This window comes from Microcaecilia unicolor, chromosome 11 (assembly GCF_901765095.1).
Source record: "Microcaecilia unicolor chromosome 11, aMicUni1.1, whole genome shotgun sequence".
Lineage (NCBI taxonomy): Eukaryota > Metazoa > Chordata > Amphibia > Gymnophiona > Siphonopidae > Microcaecilia > Microcaecilia unicolor.
In genome coordinates this window covers 22942997-22970747 of record NC_044041.1, presented here as the reverse complement: position 1 = coordinate 22970747, position 27751 = coordinate 22942997, and the positions used below count along the sequence as shown (strand labels likewise).

Below are 27751 nucleotides of genomic sequence, written 5' to 3'. Positions count from 1 at the left end.
CGCAGTTAGATGTGTGTGAAAATGCTAATGAGTGCCTATTGTTAACACCCAGTTATTGATAGTTAAGGGCTTGTTAACTAAATTCTGCATGCATCTTGGGCACCTGCGCAAATTTGAGTACGCAACTCTGGGTGACATGTATCAAATCCTGGGGTATAGATTTATATATTTATTACATTTGTATCCCGCGCTTTCCCACTCATCGCAGGCTCAATGCGGCTTACATAGTAACAAGAGAGTAAAATCTGTAGTATCAGAATCAGCAAAGGAGGTATGTGGTAGGACAAATGAACAAAGGTAAATGGGATAAAAGAGGTATGAGAGAAAGGATAAGGATAGGGATAGGTAAGGACGTAGAGCGATAAAGAAGAGGTAGGGGAAGAGCATGGAAGGTAAGAAGATTGGTAGGAGGTAATTTCTAAGTCATTGTTGTTAATGATAAGATGAACCGGTAAATGGATGGGTTGCTTATGATAGGTCAAGTCGTTCGGGTAAATCTGTTTGAATAGATGGGTTTTCAATAGTTTCCTAAAGGGAAGGTACTCACTAGTTGATCGAATGTATCTGGGTAGAGCATTCCAGAGTTGTAATTCCAGGTAGGGGGAGTTAGATGCATGATATGTTTTAGTCCTTTGCAATTGGGAAGGTGCAGGTTAAGGTATGTTCGTGAAGATGTTGACCTGTTTCTGGATGGAAGATTTAAAAGATGTGTGTCTGATCTATTATGTTAGTATTCTTTAAAGGATAGTAGGTGGTCGCCTAGTGTAAACTTTACTAATGGGTCAACTATCAAAGGTGTCTTTACTTCCGCCTTCGAGGTTCCTCATAGTCATCCAGAGACCGGTTCTTTGGCGTAGACTTTAGACCTCCTAGAAAATACTTTGAGTGGGTTTTATATCGCAAAAGTTGCTAAAGCAATGTGAATGAAGGAGAAGGTGGGAATGGGAGTAGTGATAGTTTTCATGCGATGTTGTTATGGGGTGAACTGGAGGTTGGTGATGTCATCTGAACCCTGACTGAGAGAAGGGGGGTAAAAACCGATGGGACGGGTTAGACTGTGCTTACAGTGGTGGAAATAAGTATTTGATCCCTTGCTGATTTTGTAAGTTTGCCCACTGACAAAGACATGAGCAGCCCATAATTGAAGGGTAGGTTATTGGTAACAGTGAGAGATAGCACATCACAAATTAAATCCGGAAAATCACATTGTGGAAAGTATATGAATTTATTTGCATTCTGCAGAGGGAAATAAGTATTTAATCCCTCTGGCAAACAAGACCTAATACTTGGTGGCAAAACCCTTGTTGGCAAGCACAGCGGTCAGACGTCTTCTGTAGTTGATGATGAGGTTTGCACACATGTCAGGAGGAATTTTGGTCCACTCCTCTTTGCAGATCATCTCTAAATCATTAAGAGTTCTGGGCTGTCGCTTGGCAACTCGCAGCTTCAGCTCCCTCCATAAGTTTTCAATGGGATTAAGGTCTGGTGACTGGCTAGGCCACTCCATGACCCTAATGTGCTTCTTCCTGAGCCACTCCTTTGTTGCCTTGGCTGTATGTTTTGAGTCATTGTCGTGCTGGAAGACCCAGCCACGACCCATTTTTAAGGCCCTGGCGGAGGGAAGGAGGTTGTCACTCAGAATTGTACGGTACATGGCCCCATCCATTCTCCCATTGATGCGGTGAAGTAGTCCTGTGCCCTTAGCAGAGAAACACCCCCAAAACATAACATTTCCACCTCCATGCTTGACAGTGGGGACGGTGTTCTTTGGGTCATAGGCAGCATTTCTCTTCCTCCAAACACGGCGAGTTGAGTTCATGCCAAAGAGCTCAATTTTTGTCTCATCTGACCACAGCACCTTCTCCCAATCACTCTCGGCATCATCCAGGTGTTCACTGGCAAACTTCAGACGGGCCGTCACATGTGCCTTCCGGAGCAGGGGGACCTTGCGGGCACTGCAGGATTGCAATCCGTTATGTCGTAATGTGTTACCAATGGTTTTCGTGGTGACAGTGGTCCCAGCTGCCTTGAGATCATTGACAAGTTCCCCCCTTGTAGTTGTAGGCTGATTTCTAACCTTCCTCATGATCAAGGATACCCCACGAGGTAAGATTTTGCGTGGAGCCCCAGATCTTTGTCGATTGACAGTCATTTTGTACTTCTTCCATTTTCTTACTATGGCACCAACAGTTGTCTCCTTCTCGCCCAGCGTCTTACTGATGGTTTTGTAGCCCATTCCAGCCTTGTGCAGGTGTATGATCTTGTCCCTGACATCCTTAGACAGCTCCTTGCTCTTGGCCATTTTGTAGAGGTTAGAGTCTGACTGATTCACTGAGTCTGTGGACAGGTGTCTTTCATACAGGTGACCATTGCCGACAGCTGTCTGTCATGCAGGTAACGAGTTGATTTGGAGCATCTACCTGGTCTGTAGGGGCCAGATCTCTTACTGGTTGGTGGGGGATCAAATACTTATTTCCCTCTGCAGAATGCAAATAAATTCATATACTTTCCACAATGTGATTTTCCGGATTTAATTTGTGATGTGCTATCTCTCACTGTTACCAATAACCTACCCTTCAATTATGGGCTGCTCATGTCTTTGTCAGTGGGCAAACTTACAAAATCAGCAAGGGATCAAATACTTATTTCCACCACTGTATGTATGTTTTTTTTTTTTCTTTTTCAATTGTTTACATTAACTATACTTTATATTTCTTAAAGCTGTTTTTCTCATTTATTATTGAACTGTAAGGCTCCGAATCCCTTGGGAGAAAGGTGGGTTCCAAATAATAGAATAGAATATAAGCAACATGGATGAGGCTGCCCAGAAAAAAAAAAATCAAGACACTGAGCACATATGGCCTGGAAGACATTTCATCTATTAGATTTATGTACCATCCATCTAAAATTCTGGGAAATTTACATGCCTGCAGCTCCAGGCTTTCATTTTATGAAAAGAATCTGAACAACACAGAGGCAGAATCACACAATATATGATAGTAAGATCCATCCAGTCTGCTCATTTCCATTCCCGGTGCACATCCATTGACCCTAATTGAGCTCCGCCTCCCCCACACTGGTTGACAACTAGACATCATCTGTGCTCAGCCCCAGGCTTCCCTGAATTCGATTACCATTTTTGTCTCCATCTACACTCCCCCCGCCCTTTACGTGAAGAAATATTTTTTTTAATGTAGCCCCTGCATCGAACACCCTTTCCTTTAAAGACGTGCTGCTAATGCCATTATTCTTCTCTTAAAACCTTTCACTCCCATCTTTCCCTCTTAGAAGGCGGAATGACTTTCTGAAGATAAACTTGGCGTCAGATACTGTGTGTGTTTGCTTTCAGTTTTTAAGCTGAGCTGCAACTTTCCCAGAAGGCCCGATTACGGAGACGTCACTGTAATGGATCTTCACGCCGGTGGGCATTCCCATTTCCACTGCCATATGGGATACGAGCTGCAGGGCTCAAATATTCTTACTTGCATCAACGCATCCAAGCCCCACTGGAGCAGTAGAGAACCTGTCTGCTCAGGTATTGCACCCATAACTTAAGGATTCCAGAGAATAATGTATATTTATGGAATGGTTTGGGAGGATTGGGGGCAGGGGCGGACTGAGCATTTGGGCAACCGGGCAGCGCCCAAGGGCCCAGAGGCTCTAGGGCCCCAGAGAGGGAACATTTCCTGCCCGGCCCGCTGGGCTGCTGCTATTCCCCCCCCCCCCCCCCCCCCCCCGTCTGACACCCCGTATTTTCAAAATGGCGGCCAATACTCCCTGTGGAAGTCTCACGAGACCCGCAAGACTACCACAGGAAGTCTCGGCCGCCATTTTGAAAATACAGCGGCCAACAGGTGGAGGAATAGCGACAGCACAGTGGGCAGGAAAGAACATGCCCCCCCCCCCACACACACACACACAGAAGCCACCAGACTACCAGGACCACTCAGGTAGGACTGGGGCAGCGGGGGTGTCGGGCAGCGGCTGGGTGGGAGGCCCAGACCACCCTCAGTCCACCCCTGATTGGGGGTTTCACCCAGGCACACAATGAGGGACAGGGACAAATCTCCGGGCTCTTGTAGTCATGTTGGAGGGGAGGGGAAAACTCTCAAGGCCTTTTCTCTGTAAAATATAAATTTCTCCTTGCTGCCTCAGTCCTTCCACTGTCCAAACCAGCCTTTGAATAAAAGCATACTGCCTAATATTCAAAGCAATTTAATTGGGCAGGAGAGCCTTCTGCCCATTTAAATCACTTGTGGCCATCTAACTGCAGATATTCAGCGCCACTTAACTGGACAGTGCTGTGGAATATCACCACAAATGACCCCTGTACTTTCCAGTTAGTGCAGGGGCCGCCTGTGGGTGGAGCCTGGGAGGAGCCAATTAGCATTGATATTCAGAACACTAAATGAGGGGTCCTTTCACTAAGCTGCGTAGGCGCCTACGCAGGCACAACACGTGTCAATTTGGAACCGCCGCATGGCCTAGGCGGTAATTCCATTTTTTACAACCGTCCGCTACGCACGTCTCGAAAATAGTTTTTATTTTCGAACACGCGGCGCAAACTAGGTGGTAATCGTCAGTGTACGCGTGTTGACGATTACTGCCCAGTTAACGCGTGAGACCTTACCGCTAAGTGAGTGGGTGACGGTAAGGTCTCAGACCCAAAATGGACGCACGCCAATTTTTATTTTGCCGCACATCCATTTTCGGCACCCAAAAAATTGCATTTTTACAGGCGCGCTGAAAAATGGATCTGCGTGCGTGCAAAACACGCGCCTACACTAGCGCAGGCTATTTTTCAGGGCACCTTAGTAAAAGGACCCCTTAGTGACTAAAGTTAAGGCAGTAAAAGAGGTGTCAGGTATGGTCTGCCATAGGAACCTTTGTAATACAAGGCAGGGGCAATATCTTGGGGGGAGGGGGAATGATAATTCCCTTGCAATTAGATTCAAGAAAATTTTAAGCAATGCAAACGTGAAACTAGATGACAGAGATGTGTGTTTTGTTAATGGCAGTGTTAGTACGTCACCCCTTGCTAAGTTCTTCCTTCTTATCCTAATTCATTCCCTGCTAGTTATGCATTAGGGGATGATTTTTCATCACCACATTAAAAAACGCAAAAATGCATGATTTTCTTCTCATGTTCCTAGCTTGAAGAAAAAACAAAAGTTACTACTTACTTTTCTTCCCTTTTCCCCCATGCGATGCAACATCAGCCCCTTGTGGAAAGACAGTGCAAAACGCCACAATTGGAAGAGTCTTGTCGCCTAATTACCCAGGGAACTACAGCGATAACCTGCACTGCGTGTGGACAATCAGCGCTCCGGAGGGTCAGAAAGTGCATTTACATTTCGAGAAGCTCTCTCTCAGTGAAAAAGACAGGTAAGCACTGGACAGCAAAGCTTTTCTGAGTAAATGAGCAATGGACCAGGCTAACCGAACTGAGAGGCCCAATACAACGTATTTTAAAGGAAAGGCAGTGCTTCTAGTTCACCTGGGAACACCAATTTCAATTTACATCAACTTGGAAATGAGAATGTAAACGAACTTTCAAACATGCAGAAGGCAGTCTGCAAAAGAAGAATCTAAAATCTTCCGCAAGAAAGCAGCAAGCAAGAACAAAAAGGGGTGGAAGTCACCAATGCCACAAGTTCAAAGACCACAAGTTTCCAGGGAGTGTTGTTAAAATATTCCAAAACCTTTATTCACCAGTAATGGATACAGGCAAAACCCATGAATGCAGGTAAAACCCAACACGGGCTGCGTTTCAGCGCGCAAGCTGTGGCAGAGCCGGTGGTGGGAGGCGAGGCTAGTGGTTGGGAGGCGGGGCTAGTGGGGCAGACTTCTACAGTCTGTGCCCTGAAAATGGAGGAAAATGGAGGAGTGGCCTAGTGGTTAGGGTGGTGGACTTTGGTCCTGGGGAACTGAGGAACAGAGTTCGATTCCCACTTCAGGCACAGGCAGCTCCTTGTGACTCTGGGCAAGTCACTTAACCCTCCATTGCCCCCCGTAAGCCGCATTGAGCCTGCCATGAGTGGGAAAGCGCAGGGTACAAATGTAACAAAAATAAACTAGATACTATTGGAGATTCTACAAGGAATGGTGCTACTATTGGAGATTCTACATGGATTGTTGCTATTCCACTAGCAACATTCCATGTAGAAGGCTGCGCAGGCTTCTGTTTCTGTGAGTCTGACGTCCTGCACGTATGTGCAGGACGTCAGACTCACAGAAGCAGAAGCCTGCGCGGCCACATTGGTGCAAGGGCCGACTTCTACATGGAATGTTGCTAGTGGAACAGCAACATTCCATGTAGAATCCCAAATAGTAGCAACAGTGGAGGAGTGGCCTAGTGGTTAGGGTGGTGGACTTTGGTTCTGGGGAACTGAGGAACTGAGTTGGATTCCCACTTCAGGCACAGGCAGCTCCTTGTGACTCTGGGCAAGTCACTTAACCCTCCATTGCCCCATGTAAGCCGCATTGAGCCTGCCATGAGTGGGAAAGCGCGGGGTACAAATGTAACAAAAATAAAATAGATACTATTGGAGATTCTACAAGGAATGTTGCTACTATTGGAGATTCTACATGGATTGTTGCTATTCCACTAGCAACATTCCATGTAGAAGGCTGCGCAGGCTTCTGTTTCTGTGAGTCTGACGTCCTGCACGTATGTGCAGGACGTCAGACTCACAGAAGCAGAAGCCTGCGCGGCCACATTGGTGCAAGGGCCGACTTCTACATGGAATGTTGCTAGTGGAACAGCAACATTCCATGTAGAATCCCAAATAGTAGCAACAGTGGAGGAGTGGCCTAGTGGTTAGGGTGGTGGACTTTGGTTCCTGGGGAACTGAGGAACTGAGTTTGATTCCCACTTCAGGCACAGGCAGCTCCTTGTGACTCTGGGCAAGTCACTTAACCCTCCATTGCCCCATGTAAGCCGCATTGAGCCTGCCATGAGTGGGAAAGCACGGGGTACAAATGTAACTAAAATAAAAAATAAATAAAATAAGGTAAGGTATACACATAAAGCTGCATATATGAGTTTATCTTGTTGGGCAGACTGGATAGACCGTACAGGTCTTTCTCTGCCATCCAGTGGCGTTCCTAGGGGGGGGCGGTGGGTGCGGTCCGCCCCGGGTGCACGCCGCCGGGGGGGGGGGGTGCCGCGCACGCCTGTCCTCCGTTGTTCCATGCTTCATCTCTGCCCCGGAACAGGTTACTTCCTGTTCCGGGGCAGAGAAGAAGCATGGAACAACGGAGGACAGGCGCGCGCGGCACCCCCCCCCCCCCCCGGCGGCGTGCACCTGGCGGGGGTGTCCTTTCACCGGGGGGGGGTGTCCGCGCTGCACCCGGGGGGCGGGGCACATCGGCGATCCACCCCGGGTGCCAGCCCCCCCCCAGGAACGCCACTGCTGCCGTCATCTACTATGTTACTATGTCAGGAGTCCTGTATGGATACTGAGCGCTGAAACTTAAGCACTCTCACTATTATGGGCGAAAAAAGATCTTAATCCAAAAATAATTCAGACGCTCCCAATATACCTCTTCCAAATGTCAACCCACAAACGTTTGAGGTATATCGGGAGAGTCTGAAGTATTTTTGGATTAAGACCTTTTATCGCCCATAATAGTGAGAGCGCTTAAGTTCAGCTCTCAATATCCTTACAGGACCTCAGACGAAGGCCTGCATGCTGAAATGCAGCCCGTGTTGGGTTTTGCCTGTATCCATTACTAGTGAATAAAGATTTTGGAAACCTGTGGTCTTCGAACTTGTGGCATTGGTGATTTCCACTCCTTTTTGTTTTTGCTTAGAGGTAGGTGCCACTTACAGAACCGGTGCTGGGCAGACTTCTACGGTCTACACCCTGATTGTGACTGAATAGATAGGGATGGGCTGGATTGTAAATTTTAAGGGGCTTCGATGTTTACTTCAGAACTTTTAGTACAAGAACAGTGCTGGGCAGACTTCTATGGTCTGTGCCCTGAGAAAGGCAGGGACAAATCAAACTCAGGTATACATATAAAGTATTGCATACCATGTAAAATGAGTTTATTTTGTTGGGCAGACTGGGTGAACCATTCAGGTCTTTATCTACCGTCATTTACTATGTTACTTTTTGGGGTTCTACATGGAATGTTGCTACTAATTGGGATTCCGGAGTCTTGTAACTCTTTAGGATTCCAGAATCTTCAGAACTTTTAGTACAAGAACAGTACTGGGCAGACTTCTACAGTCTGTGCCCTGAGAAAGGCAGGGACAAATCAAACTCGGATTACATATAAAGTATTACTTACCATGTAAATGAGTTTATCTTGTTGGGCAGACTGGATGGACCGTACAGGTCTTTATCTGCCGTCATTTACTATGTATGTTACTTGCATGCCTTGAAGGCACCATTAATTGACAGTTAGGTGCCTGTGTGCATTGGGCGCTATTCTAAGTGCCGTGGCGCCTAACTGCAAAAGGGTGTTCACGTGGGCAAAGCATGGGCGAGCCAGGAGGGTGTCTCAAAGTTATGCACATAGTTTATAGTACACTATAAATTAAGGGACCCTTTTACTGCCAGGCCAGCGCACTTCTGGCAGTAATTTCAGATTTGGCACGTGCCCATAACGCGTAGATGAATTATTTATTTATGTCCTCCTACGTGCGCCGACTGGTCACCGCGTGTGTAGCACGTGAGCCTTTACCGCTAAATCAATGGGTGGCATTAACTGCACGGGCCAGTTTTGGGTGCGCGCTGGTTTCATTTTTACAGCAGGCCCTTTTCCCTTCCCATTAAAAAAAAGTCCATTTTTTGCAGATGCGGTAAAAACTGGCTCGGCACACGCCCAATACACATGCCTACACTACCACAGGCCACTTTTTACCGCAGATTAGTACAAAGGCCCCTAAGCGCATCGCTTGGAGTCCCTAGGCACACCAATTGACATACCCTCAAATTCTATCAATGGCGACAAAAGTTGCGTTCACAAATCAGCACGCGTAGCCAATTTGCGTGTGCAGCTTAATTGCTTAAGCCAATCAGCACCAATAATTAGTACATAAGTAGAAAGACCAAAGGTCCATCAAGCCCAGCATCCTGTTTCCAGTGGCCAATCCAGGTCACAAATACCTGGCAAGATCCCAAAAAAGTACAAAACATATTATATACTGCTTATCCCAGAAATAGTGGATTTTCCCCAAGTCCATTTAATAATGGTCTATGGACTTTTCCTTTAGAAAGCCGTCCAAACCTTTTTTAAACTCCGTTAAGCTAACCGCCTCTACCACATTCTCTGGCAACGAATTCCAGAGTTTAATTACACATTGAGTGAAGAAAAGTTTTCTCTTATTCGTTTTAAATTTACTACATTGTAGCTTCATCGCATATCCCCTAGTCCTAGTATTTTTGGAAAACATAAACAGACGCTTCACATCTACCCATTCCACTCCACTCATTATTTTATAGACCTCTATCATATCTCCCCTCAGCCGCCTTTTCTCCAAGCTGAAGAGCCTGCTGACAACCAATTATTGGTGTTAGTTGGCCTTAATTATGATCTACACGCAGGTCATAGTCCATAACGATCTGCCTGTAAATTTTGGGGGGTGTGGCTAGGGGCATTTTAGGGGTGTTCCAAAATTTTAGCCGAACTGCGCCTAATATAGGCGTCGACGTTTACACCAAGTTTTAGCAGGGCATAATTGGCAGCTCCTGAAGGTGGTCTTTTACTAAGCAGCAGTAGCATTTTTAGCGTCAGGTAGAAATCAGCTGGCAGGAAACACCGAGATGCCATGGGCTGGATCCTGTCCCTAAATTTACATGCATTAAATTCCAATTAAATCGAATTAGTGCCAATAATTGCTTGTGGAAAAGTCAATTACACCTTCCCAACTGCAAAGGAATTAAATACAAAACCTCCCATGCATCCAGTTTCTCATTTTTGGGCAGCCAGCTTTGGAACGCTCTACCAAGATCCATCCGAACAATTAACGATTATCTACCCTTCAGAAAAATGTTGAAGACACATCTCTTCAAGCAAGCTTACCCTAACGGCCCAACTTAACCTTATAAGCCCACCCACACAACTCCTGCTCAGAAGATGATTGTACCTTAACCCATGTCTCTCAAACTCTTTATACTCATCCCCCAGTTTTCTTGTCTCCATCTTCCCTACACCTTACCCCTCCCAATCTCTTTCCTTTTGCCTATCATGCCTTGTTTACCTTTCCATGTTCAATTCACCTATTCTTAAAACCTTACTATTACTATGTTTATTACAGTTTGTAATATTCTCCTTACAATGCTTTTTAATACTATTTACTTTGTAAGCCGCATTGAACCATAAGTACATAAGTAATGCCACACTGGGAAAAGACCAACAGTCCATCGAGCCCAGCATCCTGTCCACGACAGCGGCCAATCCAGGCCAAGGGCACCTGGCAAGCTTCCCAAACGTACAAACATTCTATACATGTTATTCCCGGAATTGTGGATTTTTCCCAAGTCCATTTAGTAGTGGTTTATGAACTTGTCCTTTAGGAAACCATCTAACCCCTTTTTAAACTCTGCCAAGCTAACCGCCTTCACCGCCTGCTGTGTGTGGGAAAGCACGGGGTACAAATGTAATAAATTATTGCCACTAATTAGCTAATTATTTAATTACATTTCACATTCAAATTGGGTGTACGCCCAAATTTGCACATGCAATTTTGGCATCTTTTCTAGAATTAGGGGGGTTAGCAGACTGACCGGCTAAGCGCTGGCTTTGTCCCCGGACTGCCCCTAATCTAGCTGCTTAGGGAATGGCCAGTTAGGTTGCAGCACTGCCTGGTTAAGTGCTGCTGAATATTGGCAGCCGGCCAGCTCAGTGGGTTTTAACCAGATATGAGTCTCTTCCACCCAATTAAACCATAGTTATGTGACGCAAGGAGTCGCCGCCCAGGAAAAGGGATCTAGGTGTCATCGTTGATGATGCATTGAAACCCTCTGCTCAATGTGCAGCGGCGGCTAAGAAAGCAAATAGAATGTTAGGTATTGTTAGGAAAGGAACGGAAAACAAAAATGAGGACATTATAATGCCTTTGTATCACTCCATGGTGCGACCGCACCTTGAGTACTGTGTGCAGTTCTGGCCACCGCATCTAAAAATATATATAGTAGAATTAGTACAGAGAAGGATGAAGAAAATGATAAAGGGGATGGGACGACTTCCCTATGAGGAAAGGCTAAAGTGGCTAGGGCTGTTCCGCTTGAAGAAGAGACGACTGAGGGGAGATATGGTAGAGGTATATGATATGCTGAGTGGAGTGGGACAGGTAGATGTGATTCAATTATTTATTCTTTCCAAAAATACTAGGACTAGGGGGCACACAAAGAAGCTACTAAGTAGTACATTTAAACAAATCAGAGAAAATATTTCTTCACTCAATGAGTAATTAAACTCTGGAATTCATTGCCAGAAAATGTGGTAAAAGCAGTTAGCTTAGCAGGGTTTAAAAAAGCTTTGGCTAATTTCCTAAAAGAAAAGTCTATAAGCCATTATTAAGGTGGACTTGGGAAAAACCACTGCATATTCTAGGATAAGCAGCATAGAATCTGTTTGCTGTTCTGGGATCTGGCCAGGTACTTGTGACCTGGATTGACTACTGTTGGAGACAGGACACTGGGCTTGATGGACCTTCGGACTATCCCAGTATGGAAATGCTTACATTTTTATGGTCTTATGACCCCACATATTTGACCTGTTACGCTAGTAATCTATACAAGAAGGTACGGGCCTACTTTCCTTTTTAAAATTGGTTCCAAGTATGTGTCTCTGTAGTGAAATTCCCTCCGTGTGCTTACTTTTACCACCAGCAAGCACTAGCATTCCTGCTGCAGGGGTTGTGCTGGGGTTTTCACTTACACGCGTATTTTTGCATTTTCAAAAATATGCATGTATTTCTCTGAAAAACAAAACAAAACACGTGCATCAAAGCGCAGGTATAAATGTGATGACAAGAGTGCATGTGTTTACATGTTTGAGGGTGGATTTTGGGTGCAGTGAAGGTGGTGTTGCGATTTATGAGTTCTTTATAATATACATGTGTTCATGCATATTGGATGAGTCTACATTCACCCCCTCTTCCAAGCTGATTTAAATGTGCACAGCTTCATTATGGCCTGCAGTTTGACTGCTTCTATTGGGCGTATCTGGAATCCGGCGGTAGGGGGGGCCAGAGCCAGAGAGGGGGGGCATATTTTTGCCTCCCTCCCCCCCCCCCGCCGCCGCCGCCGCCTCTGCCTCTCTCCACCCCCTCCGCGCCGTCAACCCTCCCCCGTTGCTTACTTTTGCTGGCGGGGGGGCCCCAACCCCCGCCAGCCGAGGTCCGACCCGCAATCTCCATATTTCGTCTTCCTCCGTGGCCATGTGCTTCAAGGAAGTAACGCTGCAGCCTGCAGTGCTGATTGGTTGAATCCAGTTCGGCGTCTGACGTCGCAGCGACGTCAGACGCCGAACTGGATTCAACCAATCAGCACTGCAGCGTTACTTCCTGGAAGCACATGGCCACGGAGGAAGACGAAATATGGAGATTGCGGGTCGGACCTCGGCTGGCGGGGGTTGGGGCCCCCCGCCAGCAAAAGTAAGCAGCGGGGGAGGGTTGACGGCGGGGAGGGGGGGCCAGGGCGAAATCTGCGGGGGCCCAGGCCCCTGTGGCCCCACGCAGATACGCCCCTGATGGGGCAGTTTTATAAAAACACATACCACCCGATATTTAGCGCGATTTAAACGGTCAGAACGGATGCTGACTGGATAAATAGCGCTTAACCGGCTATCCGCCGATATTCAGCAAGGGATAACTGGCTATCCTCCGCTGAATATCTGTGGTTAGCAGCTGGCGGATAACAGGTTATATCACGTGATGTTTTAAAATGGGTTTGGCGGTCATATTTGGCCGCGTATAACCCTGGTATATCTTCGGCCAGTTTAAAGATAACCAGCTATGTCTGAATATCGACATATCCGGTTATCTTCAAGGCGGCCAAAAAAACATCGATATTCAGTGCCGATGACCGGAAACGACCCGGCATTGAATATCTGAGTTCAGCACAAGCCGCGGGAGACTTAAACAAAGCATTTACTTGTGATATGGGGGACAGTTTCCAAAAATGTATATTTGCAATGAGTTTGATTGGTCAAGGATTCGGATATAATTGATGAATTTCAATGTTGTTGCATTATGATCGCGTCCCGACAGGAGCAGGACAGAGAAAACTCCGGCGCCGGGCCCCCTCTTGGAGGCTGGGGAGGACCCGAAGGAGCAGACACAGCAGGCTGGCGGGGGTCCCCCCCCAGGAGCCCTGCCAGTGGAAGAGAACTTCCTCCAGCGCTGCTCTTCTTCAGTCTGCCGCATTGCCTTCCAAGTGGCTGATTTTCCCCTCAGGCCGCGAATGCTCGGTTTTGAAACCGAGCATGTGCGACCTGAGAGAAAAAGCAGCGCAGGGGCAGGCCATGCGGGAGCAGTGGCGTACCAAGGGGGGGGCGGTCCGCCCCGGGTGCACGCCGCTGGGGGGTGCTGCGCGCCTGTTGGCCGAGTCCTCTCATTCCCTCCCTGCTGCTCCCTCTGCGCGGAACAGGTTACTTCCTGTTCCGGGGCAGATGGAGCAGCAGGGAGGGAACGAGCGGACTCGGCCAACAGGCGCGCGGCACCCCCCCAGCAAGTAAAACTGCACCCGGGGGGAGGGTGTAATTTCGCCGGTGGGCGCGCTGCACCCAGGGGGGGGGGGGGCGCATCGGCGATCCGCCCCGGGTGTCAGGCAACCTAGGAACGCCACTGTGCGGGAGATTGAGGAAGAGCAGCGCTGGAGGAAGACTCTTCTGCTGGTGGGGCTTTGGGATCCCCACCAGCCAAGGTATTTACAGTGGCGGCGAGCAGAGGGCAGCAGTGATCCTGGGGGGGGGGCAGCGGCGATGATCCTGGGGGGGGCGGTGGCAGCAACAATGATCCTGGGGGGGGGCAGAGGCCCGGGCCCATTGGCGGTGGCGGCCCTGCCCCAGGCCCGACTCACTCAGTCTCTCGGCAGCCCTGCATCTTGGCAGTTTCTGTGTTGTGCATTTGACTCGACAAAAGAGATTTGAAATAACTAAGCACTTACTTGGCCTCCAAACCTAAAATCTCTAAGCCATTGGGGCAAGCTACTCTTAGCAGGCACAATGGAATGTACTGAAGACTCATACGAATGTGAACTGTCCATGTCATCTGTTTCCCATAACTAAGATTTATTTCCAAATGTGTCTTTTTTTTTTTTAAACTGATTGAATCCACAGGGTGGTGGTCTACAGTGGCGAGAGCAACAAGTCGGCGATTCTTCACGACTCTTTCGTAACTGAGCATGTGCCATTTGAAGGCGTAATAAGCGTTGGGTCCGTTATTCAAATTGAATTCACCTCGGATGACGCGAGGACAGCAGCAGGATTTAACATTCGATTTGAAGGTGAATATGCCTTGAATTCCGTTGGAAATCAAATGCAATGGTTAGTGCAGTCAGGGCTTCGATCCTGACAACCTGGGTTCAATTCCCACTGCAGCTCCTTGTGACCTTAGACAAGTCACTTAACCCTCCATTGCACCAGGTACAAGATCTTAGATTGGATTGGAGTGGAGGAGTGGCCTAGTGGTTAGGGTGGTGGACTTTGGTCCTGAGGAATTGAGTTCCATTCCCACTTCAGGCACAGGCAGCTCCTTGTGACTTTGGGCAAGTCACTTAACCCTCCATTGCCCCATTTGAGCCTGCCATGAGTGGGAAAGCGCAGGGTACAAATGTAACAAAAAAAAAAAAAAACCCTCTAGGGACAGAGAAAGTACCCTGCATATAATGTGTACTGTGCTGCATATATCTAGTAGCATTATAGAAGTGATTAATAACAGTAGTAGTAGTGGCTTGCTAATAATTTAGTGGTAGATATTCAGTGATATTAAAGCAGGCCAGAGAGGCACTGAGCGGGTTGGGAGCAGATATGCAGCAGCTCTTAACCCGTGAGGGCCACTAAATATCAGCTTTGACTGCTGCACATAGGACCACATAAAAAGCAGTGCTAACCAGTGGTGTAGCTATGTGGGGCCAGGAGGGGCCTGGACCCGCCGACCCTCTCGACCCCCCCTCCCGCCGCCAACCCTCCCCCGCCGCCACCGTGGGCTACCTTTGCTGGTGGGGGACCCCAATCCCCGCCAGCCGAGGAGGTCCTCTTCTTCCCCCGAAGGCTTCTTTCTTTTTCTGACGTCCTGCGCGTTGCACCAGAAAAGATCGGCGCTCGGAGCTATTCTGTGAAGGGCGCACACCAGGGGCGTAGCTATGTGGAGCCCCGGGGGCATGGGCACCTGTAGATTTGGCCCTGTCCCCCCTGCCACCAACCCATTCGACCCCCCCCTCCCCCGCCGCCGTCGGGTACCTTTGCTGGCGGGGGTCCCCAACTCCCGCCAGCCGAAGTCCTCTGGCGCGGCCGCGTTGCTAATCTGCAAGGGCAGACTTCTGTTTCTGTGAGTCTGACATCCTGCATGTACAATGTACAACGTGCAGGATGTCAGACTCACAGATGGTGGGGGAGGGTTGGCGGCGGCGGCGGGAAGAGGGGGTCGAAAGGGTTGGCGCTGGGGGGGTCAAAAGTGGTGGTGGCAGTGGGGGGGGGGTTAAAAATGGCGGAGGGGTCAGCAGCGCCGGGTGGGGGCTAAAATGTGCCCCCTCACCTCGGGCTCTGGACCCCCCTTCCGCCGAAGTCTGGCTACGCCCCTGGTGCACACCCTTTATAGAATAGCGCATAGCGCTGATTACTGTGCCCTAACTTTAGGCACCAGACTTATGCCTGATGAAACATGGTATAAATGTTGGAGCCCAAGTTGGGCACGGTGACCCACCATTCCATAACACTGTACCCAACTTTTAGGAATACCCCTGATCCAACCATACTCCCCTCATGGCCGTTCCCCCTTTGAGATACACCCTATGGGAGTTGGGCACCCAGCATTATAGAATAACGCATAGCCAGTTGCATGTACAAAATTCTAATTGGTGCAAATTAACACCAAAAATTAGTTGCTAACATCCAATTGTTAACTTTGATTGGCTTGTTATCCAATTAAGTTGCGCACACATCTCAGAAGCACGAGCAACTATCCTGCTTATTTTCGAAGGAGAAGGGCGGCCATCTTCCGAGCGCTGCGTAACCCTAGTAGCGCTTTAGAAATGTCAAGTAGTAGTAGTAAGGTCGGCCAAACCGGTATAATCGAAAGCCGATTTTGGCCAGCTTCAACTGCTTTCCGTCACAGGGCCGGCCAAAGATAAAGGGGGCGTGTCGGAAGTGTACCGAAGGCAGGACGGAGGCATGGTTAAGAGATGGCCAGCCTCGGCCAATAATGGAAAAAAGAAAGCCAGCTCTGACGAGCATTTGGCCGACTTTACTTGGTCCTTTTTTGTTCACAACCAAGCCTCAAAAATGTGCCCTAAATGACCAGGTGACCACTGGAGGGAATCGGGGATCACCTCCCCTTACTCCCCCAGTGGTCACCAACCCCCTCCCAACCCAAAAAAAAACTAAAAAAACATTTTTTTGCCAGCCTCAAATGTCATACCCAGCTCCATGACAGCAGTATGCAGGTCCTGGAGCAGTTTTTAGTGGGTGCAGTGCACTTCAGGCAGGCGGACCCAGGCCCATCCCCCCCTACCTGTTACACTTGTGGTGGTAAATGGGAGCCCTCCAAAACCCACCACAAACCCACTGTACCCACATCTAGGTGCCCCCCTTCACCCGTAAGGGCAATGGTAGTGGTGTACAGTTGTGGGGAGTGGGTTTTGGGGGGCTCAACACACAAGGTAAGGAAGCTATGTACTTGGGATCAATTTGTGAAGTCCACTGCAGTGCCCCCTATGGTGCCCGGTTGGTGTCCTGGCATGTGAGGGGGACCATTGCACTACAAATGCTGGCTCCTCCCACATCCAAATGCCTTGGATATAGCCGGGTTTGAGATGGCCACCATTAGTTTCCAATATCAGCGAAAACCAATGGCGGCCTTCTCTAACGCCGGCGATCTCTAAGGGCAGGCGTAATGTTGAGATTTGGCCGGCCCCGACCGTATTATCGAAACAAAAGATGGCCGGCCATCTTGTTTCGATAATACAGTCGGGTACGCCGGTTGACGGAGCCGGCGTTAGAGATGGCCACCCTTACAGATGGCCGGCCCCGTTCAATTATGCCCCTCCACGGGTGCCCAAATCTGGGCAACATATATAAAATCTGAGGGGGGCTGTTGAATTAACCTTGTATATATTGCCAACATAGAAACCCTTCTACTAAACCACATTAAGCCCATAACGTGCATTTAGCATGGGAAAACAGGCTACCACAAAATGCTTTAAAGCATTTTTCAATATTTTCCCCTTTTCTGTGCACTAACTGCTCATTAACTATTTGTCAATGTTTTTAAGAGGGGCAGTAAATGGGCAGGAAAGCATTATTCAGTTAGTGTGTTATGATTATTTTGCGCTAAATGGATAACGCAGACTTAGCACAGGAGCACTTAGTACCTCCTGAGTCAGGTCTTCTGCTCCCGGAGTCTTCAATGTTTACAACACCCCAAGGAGAAGGGAGTTGTAGTCATTGCTCAAGGGCAACACCTAGGGGCCAGATTAAGGGGTGTAGTTATCAACATGGGCTACTGTTAAGGCATGTTAACTTACCACTAATCCATGATACTTTAGCATAGGTTCCATTTTATCCAATGAAACCAAGTTACTAATAAATGAGGTTAACAGTAAAATAACACATCTTAACTGTAGCCCACTTTGATAACTTCCGCCCTTAGTTAAACAAAAAAGAAATGCATCTAGAAATTGAAATCACTGCTATATGTAATAAGTGAGTCATGTATAGGACAATCAAGCCATTGTGACATCACTGATGAGGTTGGTTCTTAGGCATTGGTGGATTGAGGCAATATGACATCACAATATCAGCGCTGGTTGCCAGAGACTGAAACTCTTCACAGTAAGGGGGGGAAGGTTAATCAACATGGAGTGGAGGAGTGGCCTAGTGGTTAGAGCACTGGTCTTGCAATCCAGAGGTGGCTGGTTCAAATCCCACTGCCATTCCTTGTGACCTTGGGTGAGTCACTTAACCCTCCATTGCCTCAGGTACACACTTAGATTGTGAGCCCTCCTGGGACACAGAAATATCCTGAATGTAGCTCACCTTGAGCTACTACTGAAAAAGGTGTGAGCAAAATCTAAATAAACATGGGCTACCATTAAGATATGTTACTTTACTGTTATTTTATCACTAACCCATGCTGTTTTAATACAAGTCCCTTTTATGCAATGAGATCAAATTACTATTAACAGGGGTTAGCAGTAAAATAGCGCGTCTTAACGGTAGCCCACATTGATAACTTCCTCCCTTAGTGCACATGATTACAGGGTTCTAGAAGAAGCCTTTCTCAATGCTCCAGCTGAAGAGCTGTCACTGCAGTGACTAAGCTACATATATGAGAGGGGGGAAATTCTCAAGTAGTTTTGAGTGAAGGCTCATGATTCCAGAATGTCAGACTTAGTACCTATTGAGCCGGAAGCCCGCTGAAGCAGAAAGAGACTATTGCTTGATTTATTGGTGTTGCATCTTCATAAACATAATCCATTTAATTTGCCGTTTTTGTTCAAGCTTTTGAGCGTGGCCATTGCTATGAGCCGTACATTCAGAATGGGAATTTCACAACAACTGATCCAACGTACAACATGGGAACCATAGTGGAGTTTACCTGTGACCCTGGTCACTCTTTGGAGCAAGGGCCTGCAGTCATTGAGTGTATCAACATGAGAGGACCCTACTGGAATGACACAGAGCCACTGTGCAGAGGTGAATATTGCCAATTGCATAGGTCTGTTAGTTGTATTGACATTGAAAATAATACTAATTATCTTTGGATTATCTTATTTTATTTTATTGTAGCAAACCATATAAATTGTCTATAGCAGTGATTCTCAACCCAGTACTCAGATGCTCAGGATACCCACAATGAATATGTATGAGATAGTTTCGCATAGAATGGAAGTAGGGCATCCTCAACTCCTGGTTTTGTTTGGCGTCAGCTTGAGGACGCATGTTCATTCTCTTTTATGATATGTGTTAGACAAGCCTAGGTCTGCTGGCCTTACGAACAATGAAATTACTATTCGGTAAATTCTCAAGAATTAAGATTTCTTTCATTGGCCCCTGACGCAGGCGCTTGACATCAAAACACAGCCTGTGTCGGGTTCTCCAAATAAAAGATTCTTGACTACCCTTTCCTTGACGGCCCTTGGTGCTTTTTTGCCGTTACTTCTATAGTGTGTACTTTGACCCTCTGTTTTGCTACTCACCACACACTGTCACTGCTGCAGATAATGTGAATGCAGTTATTTATTTTTTATTTTTGTATTTATTTGTCTCATTTATACTCCACATTTTCACACACGTTTGCAGGCTCAATGTGGCTCATGTTAAACCGAAAAGGCAATCGCCAACCCGGTTATTAAACAATTACAATATATTGTGGTAAACAGAGAGTGTAGAAGGAACAAGTTGAAAGTAGGGAAAAGGGAAAGATAAGAGTCCAAAATAGTCCATTAATGTCTTGCTTTGGAGGACTTTGGGATTTATGTTGGATCCTGGGAGTAGGCTTTCTCGAATAAGCTGGTCTTGAGTAATTTCCTAAAGTTGAGATGATTTGGGGTAGTTTTTACAGGTTTTGGTAATGCATTCCATAATTGGGTGCTGATAAAGGAAAAGGAGGTAGCGTAAGTAGATTTATACTTGAGACTCTTGCAGGTAGGATAATGGAGGTTTAGGAATGAACGGGATGTTCTTGATGTATTCCTAGAAGGAAGATTGATTAGGTTATTCATGTATCCTGGGGCTTCTCCATAAAGAATTTTGTGGACTAGGGTACAAATTTCGAAGTTAATTCTTTCCTTTATTGGCAGCCAGTGTAACTTTTCCCAAAGGGGCTTAGATCTATCAAATTTGGATTTACCAAAAATTAATCTGGCTGCTGTATTTTGGGCAGTCTGAAGTCTCTTAACAAGTTGTTCTTTGCATCCAGCATATATTCCATTACATATGCACAAAAGGGTTTTTCTGTGTAGCAGTGGCATTCCTAGCCTGGATGGCACCCGGGGCGGATCGCCGATGGGCCCCCCCCCCCCCCGGTGAAATGACACCTCCCCCCAGGCGAAATGACCCCCCCTGGGTGCATACCGCTGGGGGGGGGGGGTGCCGCGGCGTGCGCCTGTCGGCTCTGAAAAGTTCGCTAACTTTGCTCGTTCGCTGCAGCTCCCTCTGCCCCGGACCTGTTCCGGGGCAGAGGGAGCTGCAGCGAACGAGTGAAGATAGCGAACTCGGAGCCAGGCACGCACCGCGGCACCCCCCAGTGGCGTGCACCCGGGGCGGACCGCCCCCACTGCCCCCCCCCCTTGGTACGCCACTGCTGTGTAGTAGCTGTATGGGAACATAATAGGAATGCTCCCCGATAGTTTTGGCACCCTGAGGGTATGCAGTAGGACCCTAGACATCTAGGTTCTCTTATAGACTACTAACGTAACCTGGTATTGCCGTGCCTCACATCTAGACAAATGTACCTTCACCAGCTGGTGTAAGTGCAAATACCAAATGTGGCAGTGATGCACATAACTTACAGTATTCTGGAAATTACATGTATAAGTGGCAGCTCCACCTATGTCCTGCCCATGCTCCGTCCATTCTACACCCCCTTCCAGCTAGACACTACGCACATTAAAGAGTATACTTACACAGTAGCACTTAAGCAGAGTATTACCATATACATGCATACAGGTACATACACGCATAACACTGTTTAAATGTTAGCACCTGTTTTATATTCATTGCACATGTTAGGAAGGAAGTTATCAATGTGGGCTACCGTTAAGATGTGTTATTTTACTGCTAACTGATGCTATTGTAGCACAGATTCCATTTTCATGCAGTGAGACCCGGTCAGTAAAATAACACATCTTAACAATAGCCCAGATTGATAATGTTATCCCTTAATTAAAGAAAAAAGAAATGTCTCTAGAAATCAAAATCACTGCTATATGTAATAAAAGTGAGCCAAATATAGGGCAGTGAAGCCATTGTGACATCACTGATGAGGTTGGCTCTTAGGCACTGGTGGAATGAGGCATTATGACATCACAATATCAGCTGTCTTTACCAGAGACTGAAACTCTTCACACTTAGGAGGGGGAGGAGCAGAAGCATAGCCAAGTTGAGGGCACAGGGGGAGCAGACAGCAGACTGCCAATGGCGCCGTCATGTATTTTAAACGCAACGTATTGAGTGAAAAATAGGTGCCAGCACCGTCGGAAGTCCGTTTGGGCGACCCACCTAGCTATGCCTCTGGGGTGGAGGAGTTATCAATGTGAACTACCATTAAGATGTATTATTTTACTGCTAACTGATGCTATTGTAGCACAGATTCCATTTTCATGCAGTGAGACCCGGTCAGTAAAATAACACAACAATAGCCCAGATTGATAATTTTATCCCTTAATTATAGAAAAAAGAAATGTCTCTAGAAATCAAAATCACTGCTATATGTAATAAAAGTGAGCCAAATATAGGGCAGTGAAGCCATTGTGACATCACTGATGAGGTTGGCTCTTAGGCACTGGTGGAATGAGGCATTATGACATCACAATATCAGCTGTCTTTACCAGAGACTGAAACTCTTCACACTTAGGAGGGGGAGGAGCAGAAGCATAGCCAGGTTGAGGGCGCAGGGGGAGCAGAGAGCAGACTTCCAGTGGCGCCGTCATGTATTTTAAACGCAACGTATTGAGTGAAAAATAGGTGCCAGCACCGTCGGAAGTCCGTTTGGGCGACCCACCTAGCTATGCCTCTGGGGTGGAGGAGTTATCAATGTGAACTACCATTAAGATGTATTATTTTACTGCTAACTGATGCTATTGTAGCACAGATTCCATTTTCATGCAGTGAGACCCGGTCAGTAAAATAACACAACAATAGCCCAGATTGATAATTTTATCCCTTAATTATAGAAAAAAGAAATGTCTCTAGAAATCAAAATCACTGCTATATGTAATAAAAGTGAGCCAAATATAGGGCAGTGAAGCCATTGTGACATCACTGATGAGGTTGGCTCTTAGGCACTGGTGGAATGAGGCATTATGACATCACAATATCAGCTGTCTTTACCAGAGATTGAAACTCTTCACACTTAGGAGGGGGAGGAGCAGAAGCATAGCCAAGTTGAGGGCACAGGGGGAGCAGACAGCAGACTGCCAATGGCGCCGTCATGTATTTTAAACGCAACATATTGAGTGAAAAATAGGTGCCAGCACCGTCGGAAGTCCGTTTGGGCGACCCACCTAGCTATGCCTCTGGGGTGGAGGAGTTATCAATGTGAACTACCATTAAGATGTATTATTTTACTATTAACTCGTGTTATTAGCACAGACCTGGTTACAAATAACTTGGATGAAAAGTAACATAGCTCCTCTTATCGGTAGCCCACGTTGATATCTTCCCCCCTAAGATGGAACTAATTGGTCTTCTTTTCCATCTCTCCTTTTTTTTTTTCCTTGCTTTTCCTTGCTCTCTAATCCTCTGCTCTTTGTTCTTTTTTCTGCCTCCCACTCTGCCTCGCTCAATATTTCAGCGATGTGTGGAGGAGAGCTCTCCTCACCTGCAGGCATAATTCTGTCTCCTAACTGGCCAGAGCCATATGTCGTGGGCGAGGACTGCACTTGGAGGATCCATGTGGGGGATGAAAAAAGGATTTTCCTGGACATGCAGCTGTGAGTATTTAATGATCAAATCTGAAAGCTTTGCAGGACATGCTTTTAAGCTGCTCATTACTGCTTGCCAAAGTTTGAAGCAGTTCAAGTCGGTGTTTCTACTGAGAGAAGAACATGTAGAATAAGACTGTACTGGAAAGAAGCGTGTAACAGCAATATTTAGGGTGGCCATCGGGCTCATTTTCGAAAGAGATGGACAACCATTTCCGACATAAATCGGTACTTGGACGTCCATCTCTCAGAGACGTCCAAATCGGTATAAACAAAACCCGATTTTGGACGTCTCTAGCTGAAGTCTGTTGCAAGAACGTCCAAATTTCAAGAGGGCGTATCAGAGGCGTGGTGAAGGCGGGACTTGGGCGTTCCTAAGACTTGGACGTCTTTGACCCATAATCGAAAAAAGCAGAGACGTCCATGACTACAACTTGGACGTTTTCACCTGGACCTGTTTTTATTATGAATAAGGCACAAAAAGGTGCCCGGAGTGACCAGATGACCACTGAAGGGAATCAGGGATGACCTCCTGTTACTCCCCCAGTGGTCACTAACCCCCTCCCACCCTCAAAAAACATTATCCTATATAATAATTCTCACCTCCAACGTTCTAATGTGCCTGGGACTGTGGCTCCCTCACAGGTGGTCTGCTAGGCAGTTTAGAACGTTCAGACGTGAGTGACGTCACTGACAGCTGATTCCAAGGCATACTCCTTCCCCTGCCTACCAATCAGCTCTCAGTGCCACTTCCCCAGGCGCAACACCAAAGCCCCTACCCCCCCCCCCCCGATGCATCACCCAAGACCCCCCCCCCCCCGGTGCATCACCAAAGCCCCTACCCCCCCCCCCCCTTGGGCACATCAACCCCCTAGCCACCCGCAGCCGCCAATACAAACTCTGTCCAGCCACTGCTGCTTCTCTTGTGGAGCAGCAGCGGCCGGTACAAAAAGAAAAAAGCCAAAAAACATTTTTAACCTGAAACGCGGCTCCGTAGACAGCCATCTGGCATTGGCTGTCGTCTCTGCAGTCGCTCCTCCTCTCCCCTCCACGTCACTGCCCCTGCAGGAAGACCCCGGAGGAGCGCAGCATTGTTAGAGGGGAGAGGAGGAGCGGCTGCAGAGACGACAGCCAATGCCAGATGGCTGTCTACGGAGCCGAGTTTCAGGTTACAAATCTTTTTTTGGCTTTTTTTCTTTTGGTACCGGCCGCTGCTGCTCAACAGGAGACGCAGCAGCGACAAGACAGCGTTAGTATTGGCGGCTGTGGGTGGTGAGGCGGTTGATGTGCCCGAGGGGAGGGGTAGGGGCTTGGGTGATGCGCCGAGGGGGGAGGGGAGAGTCGCTGGACATGGGTAGCTGGAGGGGGGCAGGGGGAGGGGAGGGTCACTGGACATGGATGGCTGCGGGGGGGCAGGGAAGAGGGAGGTGGGGAGGGGGTCCTGAGACCAGATGGGTGGATGCAGGGGAGACAGAAGGGACGCTGCAGGGGGGGGCAGGGGGAGAGGAGGGTCACTGAACATGAGTGGCTGCAGGGGGGGCAGGGGAGAGAGGTGGGTTGCTGGACATGGGTGGCTACAGGGGGGGCAAGGGGAAAGGAGAGGAGGGTCGTTGGACAAGGGTGGCTGCAGGGGGGGCAGGGGAGACAGGAGGGACGCTGCAGGGGGGGGGGATTACCTTGCTATAGCGCCCGTTTCATTGCCTACCGAAACGGGCCTTTTATACTAGTTAAAAATATTACTTGCCAGCCTCAAATGTCATACTCAGGTCTATGACAGCGCATGCAGGTCCATGGAGCAGTTTTAGTGGGTGCAGTGCACTTCAGACAGGTGGACCCAGGCCCATACCTCCCCCCTACCTGTTACATTTGTGGAGGAAACAGCGAGCCCACCAGAATCCCTCTGTACCCACATCTAGGTGCCCCACTTCACCTGTAAAGACAATGGTAGTGGTGTACAGTTGGGGGTAGTGGGTTTTGGGGGGCTCATCACAAAAGGTGAGGGAGCTATGTACCTTGGAGCATTTTATGAAGTCCACTGCAGTGCCCCCTAGGGTGCCCAATTGCTGCCCTGGCATGTCAGGGGGCCAGTGTACTAGAAATGCTGGCTCCTCCCACGTCCAGATGGCTTCCATTTGGATGTTTTTGACTTGGACGTCTTTGGTTTTGAAAATCGCCAAAACTGAAAGACGTCCAAATCTAAGGACGTCCAAATCTAAGGACATCCTTGGTATTTTCGAACCAAAAGAAGGACATCCATCTTTTTTCGAAAATATGCTTTTCCCCCACCTGGACGTTGTACAAAGACGTCCAAATCCCAACTTAAACGTTTCTTTTGAAAATGCCCCTCCATGTCCAAAGGGTCAGATTAAACCAGTCCCTGTTTTACCCCACTGCATGCCAGGGATGTAGACACAAGTAGGCCTGGGAATTCCTGGGTCCATCCACTTTTGCCTCAGGTCCACCCAGCAGCGCACTATTGGTGTAGCTGGCAGGATTCCCCAAGCCCCGCTAGCTGGAGACATCAGCAGCCTGCTTAAGTTGTAAACTCAAATTGAAAACTGTGGCATTTAGCACCCCGCACACGCTCAGTTCTCATGCATACTTAGTTCATGCGCAAGAACTGAGCATGTGTGGGGTGCTGGCATCAGTGGCACTGACTACCTCAGTTTTCAATAGGGGTTCACAGTGTTGGCGGGCTGCTGATGTCTTCAGCTGGTTGGGCTTAGGAATCTCTGCCAGCTAAGATATTTAATTTTTAAAAATTTGGTGGGAGAGCGGGGGAGGGGGTAGTAGCGTGGAGAAGGGGGGGTGGGATAGAGGAAATACATGCTCATCTAACCTATCTTTTGACCTACCTTTATGGCTATGCCACTGCTACATGCACGGGAATGCAATTCTTAAGAAGGTACACAGGCACAAAATATTCAGTTCATGTTTGGAGAGTGTGGCATTTTCCTTGATTTTGTGCATCTTTTCCATTCATTTCACACATTCATGGTAAAAAAAAAAAAAAGTTTATCCTGCATTAGAACATTTAATGTACCACAATTGTTAATTTGTAGGTTAATGCACATTAAACCAATTTTGTGCACATTAAAAGTTTAAGGCACCTTAATAAAGGGGAGCCTAGGGGGCCTGAGTCCCCTCACTTTGCACTCAAGCCCCCAATAACTGCAGCACTGCCTACTGCTCTCCTTGCCTGCCCCTGTGATCACAAATACCTGAGGCTGTTGGCAGGAATCCCCAAGCCCGCCACAATGCTGCCCCCTCCCCCCACGCATGCTTGTTTTTCACACATATGTGAAAACTGAGTGTACGCAAGGTGGGGAGGCTGGTATAGTGGTGGCAGCCCATAGAAAGTGCCACGATCTGCCAGGTCACCAGTGGAGGACCTCTTCAGCTGATGGGGCTTGGGGATCCCCACCAGCAGCCTCCAGTATTTAAGGGTCACTGGGAGGGGGGTAGAGAGCAGGGTGAAGGTGGGGGCAGAAAGCAGGAAGGTAGAGCAAAATTTTGTTCTCCCCTCCCACACTTTGGGCTCAGACCCCCCCCCCCCAAAACTGAAGGACTAGCCAGGGCTGCTGAGAGACTGGGCCGGGCCCCCCCCCCCCCCCCAAGGCCACCGCGCCGCAGTCCCCAGTCTCACCCGCCCACCCTTGGCTCCGTCGACCGTCCACCACCGGGCCAGGCCCCCTGCATTCAAATCACAGCACCTCACCTTTGTGTGAAAGCGCAGCAGCGGCAGATCACCTCCCTTTGGGCCTTCCCTCCCTGTGTCCGGTCCTCGTCTGATGTAACTTCCGCGAGGGAGGGAAGGCCCAAAGGGAGACAATCTGCCGCTGCTGCGCTTTCACACGGAGGTGAGGCGCTGTGATTTGAATGCAGGGGGCCCGGCCCTGTGGCGGACGATCGCCGGAGCCGAGGGCGGGCGGGTGAGAGCAGGGACTGTGGCGCCGGGCCCAGGAAATTTTGTCCCCCCTGCCCCCCCTCTCTGCAGTCCTGGGTCTAGCTACATGGCTGATCTCTAATGCTGATTTCTTTAGGAAAACAAGGACTGTATGTCCGTTCATACAGTGACCAATAGGATTAGTACAGCCACAGGGCAAACGGTCCTCCTATTGACCATCATCATTTTCCAAGTCTCTATAAAGATTTTCCCAAGAAAGTAGCGTACAGGAAGCAGAACCAAACAGCTTTCATCTCCCAGCCTTCTTCCCATGAGTTAGTCGGATGAACTGAAATGCTTAAGAAAGAAAACTGACATTCTAAACAGACTCCGGTTACAGATGAATAGTAGTGGACACAAACGTATCTTTCCCAATTACTGCCAGATCAGCTGTCAAGATGAAAAATTAAGAAGTTATATAGATCAAAAATTGTAAATTGTATTAGAATGATTCTGATGTCATTGAGTGAGACTTCACTGTAACACATAAGTACAATAGTACAAACAGGGGCGTAGCCAGATAGCCAATTCTGGGTGGGCCTGAGCCCAAGGTGGGTAGGCATGGAATCCCCCCCCCCCCCCCCCCGATACCTCTCCAGTTTGCTCTTCTCTCCACCCCTCCCTGCCCACAAACCCCAAATATTAAATACTTGAGCTGATGGGGTCCCTAAACCAGGGGCGTATCTGAAAGTCGGCGGTAGCGGGGGCCGAAGCCAGAGTGAGGGGGCACATTATAGCCCCCCCCAGCCGCCGCCGCCATTTCCGACCCCCCCCCTGCCGCCGTGGGTACCTTTGCTGTTGGGGGACCCCAATCCCCACCAGCCGAGGTCCGCTTCCTCCTGCCGCTGCGAGGTTTTTTAAGTTCTTCATCGGGATTCGTCCTCCGTCACACTGTGCTGCTGTTCAAAGAAGCTGCTAGCTGAATGCAGTTTCGGACTGAGTCTGACGTCGCTGCTGCACGTTGTACGTGCAGGACGTCAGA

General features: G+C 48.2%; 1 protein-coding gene across 1 annotated transcript in view; it reads left to right on the top strand.

The window, feature by feature from the left end:
- SEZ6L (seizure related 6 homolog like) overlaps nucleotides 1-27751 on the top strand; it is a 181633-nt gene that overhangs the window by 79798 nt on the left and 74084 nt on the right. The window contains exons 5-9 of the mRNA XM_030218263.1: nucleotides 3350-3535; nucleotides 5220-5385; nucleotides 14299-14465; nucleotides 18679-18873; nucleotides 22694-22832. Of these exons, the coding sequence (XP_030074123.1) occupies nucleotides 3350-3535; nucleotides 5220-5385; nucleotides 14299-14465; nucleotides 18679-18873; nucleotides 22694-22832 (853 nt within the window). The remainder of the gene's footprint in view (nucleotides 1-3349; nucleotides 3536-5219; nucleotides 5386-14298; nucleotides 14466-18678; nucleotides 18874-22693; nucleotides 22833-27751) is intronic.